Here is a 6498-nt window from a genome sequence, read left to right on the forward strand (position 1 = left end):
TTCAAGAGCCCTTATTCTTTGATCCGTATAACTCTTTTGTTGGCCTTTGCACAGTTTTGAGGCTTTGCTGAATGATCTTAATCTTCTTGGTTGTTGTTTGCACAATTTTAGGGCCAAGAAAAACTTTGTTCCCAACTTCTGTCCAATAGACTGGAGACCTACATTTTCTGCCATACAAGGCTTCATACAGTACCATGCCAATGCTAGAATGGAAACTGTTGTTGTACGCAAATTCCGCTAATGACAAATAGGTTTCCCAACTTCCTTGAAAATCCAAAGCACACATTTAGAGCATATCTTCTAAGGTTTGAATAGTTCTTTCAGACTGTCCATCGGTTTTGTGGATGAAAAGTGGTACTAAACCTTAGTTCCATTCCCATTGCTCTTTGAAGACTCTTCCAGAATCTAGACACAAATTTGGGATCCCTGTCGTAACAATAGACGCCGGAACTCCATGTAAACAAACAATCTTATCGATATAAATAATGGCAAGTCTATAAGCATCATAGAAAGTTTTCACATGTAGAAATGTGCAGATTTACTTAACCTATCCACAATCACCCAAATAGAGTTCATACCTTTAGGTGTCTGAGGTAGACCAACAATGAAGTCCATGGTTATGTGCTCCCATTTCCATTTCGGGATAGGGAGAGGTTGACGTAATCCTGCTGGTTTCTAAAGTTTAGCTTTGACTTGGTAACATTGAAGGCATCTGGATACATATTCTGCAATTTTCTTTTTCATGTTAGTCAACCAATGACTTTTTTTCAAATCTTGATACATTTTATTGTTGCCCTGATGCATTGCAAATTTTGATTTGTGAGCCTCTTCTAAGATTCTTCTCTGTAGTTTAGAAATATTTGAGATACAAAGCCTTTCCTGAAATTTCAACACTTGGTTCTCAACACTGAATCTTGATTTTGGATTTGATTCGATTTCATCAAACACTTTCTTGAGGAATTCATCCTCCAGCTGCTTTTACTTTATCTCTTCCATAATTGCTGGTTAAGCTAAAATGATGGCTAACATTCCGCCTTGTTTATGAAACACCATTTCTATCTCGGATATTCCCAAGTCTTTCAGCAACTCTTTCTGTTCGGTAATCAAACATGCCAATTTTCCCGTTGACTTTCTACGAAGAGGATCAGCTACGATATTGGCCTTACCTAGATGATACTGAATCTAGAGATCATAGTCTTTAATCAGTTCTAACCATCTTCTCTGTCGCAAGTTAACTCATTTTTATGTAAAGAAGTATTTCAAACTCTTGTGATTGGTGTAGACTACACATGTAGCTCCATAAAGATAATGACACCAAATTTTTAAAGCAAACACAACAGTGGCAAGTTCCAATTCGTGAGTTGGGTAGTTCTTTTCATGTGGTTCCAATTGTCGAGATGCATAAGCAATCACTTTACTATTCTGTATTAAAACACAACCCAAACCTTCATGTGATGTATCACTATAAATTACAAAACCCTTTGTACTCGGAGGCAATGTCAAAACTGGTACTGTAGTTAGCCTTGTTTTCAGTTCTTGAAACGCGGATTCTCTTTCATCAGTTTATTCAAATGGGTCTCCTTTCCGAGTAAGTTGGGTAAGCGGGGCAGCTATCTTTGAGAAGTCTTTCACAAACCTTCTGTAATACCCAACTAAACCCATAAAACTTCAGACTTCTGTCACATTTGTTGGTGTAGGCCAATTCACAATTGTCTTAATCTTTTGCGGGTCCACATAAATTCCATCGTTATTAATCATATGTCCTAAAAACACAACCCCATCCAACCAAAATTCACATTCCTTCAGTTTTGCATATAGTTTCTTTTCTCTAAGTGTTTAGAGAATAATTCTTAAACGATGTTCATGTTCTTTTTTACTTGTCGAATGAATCAGAATATCATCAAAGCATACGACACTGTTAGATGGGAGTTTATCATTGACATTCTTACTGCTATGGGCTTCCCTCACAAAATGATCTCTTGGATTAAAGCTTGTATGACTAGCCCTTCTTTCTCCATTTGTATAAATGGTAGCCTTCATGGCTACTTCAAAGGGGCTAGAGGTCTTAGGCAGGGTGACCCCATGTCCCCTTACCTCTTTTGTTCTGGCTATGGAAGTTGTTGCTAGGATCTTAGCCGGAAAATCTAAGCATCCTCTCTTTAAATTCCATTGGAGATGTGAACAAACTAAAATTGTCAACCTTTGTTTCGCTGATGATCTCATGATCTTTAGCAAAGGCGATGTTAACACTGTGAAGCTGATTATGGATGGTTTGAATGAATTCAGACTTCTATCTGGCCTCACTCCAAATCCCAGCAAGAGTAATTTGTACTTTTTTGGTTGTAACAAGAAGTTAAGGGATGATATTCTTGATGTTGCACCATTTTCCGAGGGAACTCTTCCTGTTAAATATCTTGGGGTGCCTCTTATTACTACAAAGTTAAAAGCAACTGATTGCAAACAGCTTGTAGATAAAATCACTAAAAGAATAAGCAGCTGGACCAATAAACTGCTCTCTTATGCTGGTAAGGCCTAGCTTATCCAAACCATTTTGTTCTCTATGCAAGTTTATTGGTCTTCTCTGTTTATTCTGCCCAAGAAGGTTATTAGGGAGATTAAGAGTCTTCTTAGAGCCTTCCTTTGGTCTGGTTCTGATCTTAGGAAGCATTGTGCTAAGATAGCTTGGGATAGTGTATGTACTCCTAAAAAGGAGGGTGGCCTTGGTTTCAAATCTCTTGAGGTTTGGAATAAGGCTGCCATAGCCAAACACATATGGTTCCTTTTTTCTGGAGGGGAAAAGTCTATGTGGTGTTAATGGATTAAATCCTATCTTCTTAAGGGGAGATGCTTTTGGAAAGTTAATACCCGTAATGACCCTTCTTGGGTCTGGAGGAAAGTTCTCTCTCTCAGACCTGTTATCTACCCTCTCATTAGGCATAAAATTGGTAATGGTCAGAATACCTTTTTATGGTATGACAATTGGCATCCAATGGGTTCTCTGTGGGATAGATATGGTGATAGAATCTTGTATGACTCTGGTCTTAATGAGGATACTAAAGTTGGTCAGATAATTGATGGAAGCTCATGGAGGTGGCCTTTCCCTAACTCTTGGGAGCTTAGGGAATTAATCTCTCATACTCCTAATAGTTGTCAGCCTAATCCCTTAGAAGAAGATAAAATAATTTGGACCCTTAATCTTGATGGGAAATTCTCTATTAAATCTGTTTGGAACTTGTGGAGGAAAAAGCAGGCCATTGTTCCCTGGCATAATCTGATTTGGGGTCCTTTTACTATTCCTAAAGTCAGTTTCATTGTATGGCTGGATATCTTTGGTAGGTTGAACACTAGTGATAGGCTTCACTCATTTGGGATCTCTTCTAGCCTAACTTGTCCCTTTTGCCTTGACTTTAATGAGAGCCATCCACATCTCTTCTTTGATTGCACATTCACCCAAAGAATCAGGTATGCTATGCAAAGTAGATGCAATGTCCAATGGACTGATGTGCCTTGGCCTGACATTGTTTTATTGGTTAACCAAAAGAGTAAAGGTAAATCACTAAAATCAGTCATCATGAAACTCACTTTTCTATGTACTGTGTACCATGTGTGGATTGAAAGGAATAATAGAGTCTTCAATAAAGTGTGTAAACTTGTAGAGGTGATAATCAATTCCATTGTGCTCATGGTGAGAGGTAGGTTATTGTCTGCAAACAATATTCCTACTGCTACAGGTGACAATTGGTTCCTTTCTCAGTGGAACCTCTCAAATTCTATTTTGAAGCCCCATCTCCACAACAATGGGAGGGCTGCTGAGTGATGTGAGTTCCTATATCTGAGTTTTGAGTGATAGTAAGCCTGCAAATGGGTGTTTATCTAATTACCTGTTACCTGTGTAGGTTTGTTCTTATGGATTTTCACACTATATGTGGGTTGAGTGTGGTGAGCAATAAAATCACTAATGCAGCAGCTTTTTTGGATTGGTTTTGTGGGTTGAGTGATAGTAGCCAATACATGTTTTTTGTCCTAACTATTATATATATAGTAACTCTTTATATGCAGGTTAAGGAAGCAATTTCCGAGTTTGGAGGGGTTCTATATTGTGAGCCAAGTGATGAGAGGCTATATACAGTGTGTATCACCCAGCTTAATTGGCAAAATTGTAACCCATTTGTTCTGGCTTATGTTTCTTCTGTATGGTAGGAAATTTTATCATGTATGATCGGTGCTACATATCGATGTTCTGCCAATTATTACTACTCAAGCAGGTTGGTGCCATCTTTGAAGTCGGTGCTGTCAAATGTGAGGTTTGGGTCTATGGGAATGGCTGCTAAAGGTGCCTTCTGGAGGAATCAGAAAGATCAAAAGTTGTTTTTCATTATTCTCTTAAATATACCATCAATATAGTTTTATTTTGCCTATCCTAGTGGGTTGTACTAGGAATTATGTTATGTCTTGTTTGCTCCCAGCTTCCAGTTCCTTGTTAGCTAACTTTGCTGGGTTTGGGTTGTTTGGATGTGTGTTCGGCAGTGATGTTGCTACATTTGTCTTCATTACTCTAGTTTGGGTATTTGGCTTTTATCCTTTGTGTTCAATCTCCCTATCCCCTTTTGATATGGTTACTGAACATAGTGTCTTTTGGTTTTAATTTTCGTGCATTTTGGTTGTTTTCACCCAAAAAAATCTTGGGTTTGGTGTCCTTTTCTATATCGGTGCTGTAGGGCCTAGGGCATTCCCCTTATAATCTTGTATATTTTCTTGTTTTATTTATGTCTTATTCACCCCCAAAAAAAAAAAAAAAAATCATCAATGAATACAACAACAAATTCATCAAGATAGGATTTGAAAATTTCGTTTATAAGGGCCATAAAAGCAGCAGGTGCATTCGTTACTCCAAATGGCATAACTAAGAATTCATAGTGACTGTACCTTGTTCGGAATGCGGTTTTCTCAATGTCTTCAGCTTTTACTTTTAACTTGTGGTATCTGGATCTCAAATCACTCTTTGAAAACATTTGCGAACCTTGTAATTGATCAAATAAGTCATCAATATGGGGTAAAGGGTATTTGTTCTTGATTGTTACTTTATTCAATTCTTGGTAATCAATGCACAAGCATAGTGTTCCGTCTTTCTTCTTCACAAACAGAACCGATGCACCCCACGGCGAAGTACTAGGTCAGATAAAACTCTTGTCAAGCAAGTTTTGTAACTAAATCTTCAATTCTTTCATTCCAATAGTTGACATTCTATACAGAGTCTTTGAGATAGGTTTGACTATTGAGCAAAACTGCAATAGTGAATTCAATTTCTTGATCAACCAATTCCCCTAGCAATTCTTCTAGAAACACATCTGGGAATTATCTAACTACTGGAATATCATCTAACATAATATCTATAAATAGAACAGTCAAAATACTACATAAATAACCCCGACGTCCCTTCTTAAGTAGTTTACATACTATCATTACTAAAATTAAATAGGATGGAGGTACTTCACCATTACCCTCAAACAAAAATTCATCTTGTCTCGGAGGTCTAAATAGAAATTGTTTTGTCACACAATCAATAGTAGCACAATATTTAGACAACCAGTCCATTCCCAAAATGACATCAAAATGTCTCATATCAACAGGCAACAAATCCACATATAATATAGCACTCCCAATAATGATTTCACAAGCACGATACACAGAAGTACACAAAACAGATTCCCTAGACTGAGTAGATACACATAACACATAAGGTAGTGATTCCATAGGTCTATTCAGTCTATGTGCTAATATAGTAGAAACAAAGGAATGTGTTGATCCCTAGTTAATTAACACATAAGCATTTTGATTGCAAATAGAAAGAGTACCTGAGACAATAGCCTTGGTATTCTATGTATCAACTGGGATGAGCGCAAAAACTCTCCCTTGTCTAAGTGTATCTCTTGTAGTAGCAAGTCTTGCGGTGTTCCTTGGCATTGGAACGGATATAGTTGAACTAGCAACTGGTCTTCCACTTCTTTGTTCAGTTTAAGGACAATCTTTGACCATGTGCCATGTCTTACCACATCTAAAGCATACCCTAGAAGTATGGTAGCAGACTCCCTAATGTTTGTTGCCACATTCATTATATGTTGGTGCAGAATCTCTTATAGAATTGGAGGTACTAGATGTTGCTAGATTTTGCTTCTTTGAAGATGCTAATCCTTTATTCAAATAAGAGCCATGCCTCTTTCCTTTCCATTCAAATGATCAGTTAAGTGAAGCCAAATTCAATTCAGGCATCAAAGTCCTGTCTAGTACATCCACATACTTTGACAATTTCAAAACATTCACTTTTTCTTGGATTGCACCTCGAAGCCCTTCAAATTTCTTCGCCGTCTTATAATCTTTGTCGACCATGTGTGGTGCGAGTCTGGCCAACTTGGTGAACTAAGCCTCATATATGGCTATCGTTTGGTTTCCTTGCTTCAATCTCTAAAATTCAAATACTTTTTGATCTCGGATGCATAA

General features: G+C 37.6%; 1 protein-coding gene across 1 annotated transcript; it reads left to right on the forward strand.

The window, feature by feature from the left end:
- Positions 1-2026: 2026 nt before the first annotated feature.
- LOC145816102 (uncharacterized) lies at positions 2027-4404 on the forward strand. The gene is made up of 7 exons (XM_082912344.1): positions 2027-2467; positions 2603-2740; positions 2840-3462; positions 3619-3813; positions 3897-3939; positions 4060-4128; positions 4201-4404. Exons 1-7 carry the CDS (start codon positions 2027-2029, stop codon positions 4402-4404), a joined length of 1713 nt encoding a protein of 570 aa, XP_082768470.1.
- The last annotated feature ends 2094 nt before the right edge of the window (positions 4405-6498 follow it).

Source organism: Camellia sinensis, unplaced genomic scaffold (assembly GCF_055761805.1).
Source record: "Camellia sinensis isolate YWXY unplaced genomic scaffold, ASM5576180v1 Unanchor3, whole genome shotgun sequence".
NCBI classification, from domain to species: Eukaryota; Viridiplantae; Streptophyta; class Magnoliopsida; order Ericales; family Theaceae; genus Camellia; species Camellia sinensis.

What these genes read in the sequence shown, in the direction of transcription:
- LOC145816102 (XM_082912344.1), top strand. Translation starts at nt 2,027, where the DNA reads ATGGTAGCCTTCATGGCTACTTCAAAGGGGCTAGAGGTCTTAGGCAGG. An exon ending in TTGGTTTCAAATCTCTTGAG is followed by an intron (nt 2,741 to 2,839) that starts GTTTGGAATAAG and finishes TATCTTCTTAAG; the next exon opens with GGGAGATGCTTTTGGAAAGT. An exon ending in AACAATGGGAGGGCTGCTGA is followed by an intron (nt 3,814 to 3,896) that starts GTGATGTGAGTT and finishes TTACCTGTGTAG; the next exon opens with GTTTGTTCTTATGGATTTTC.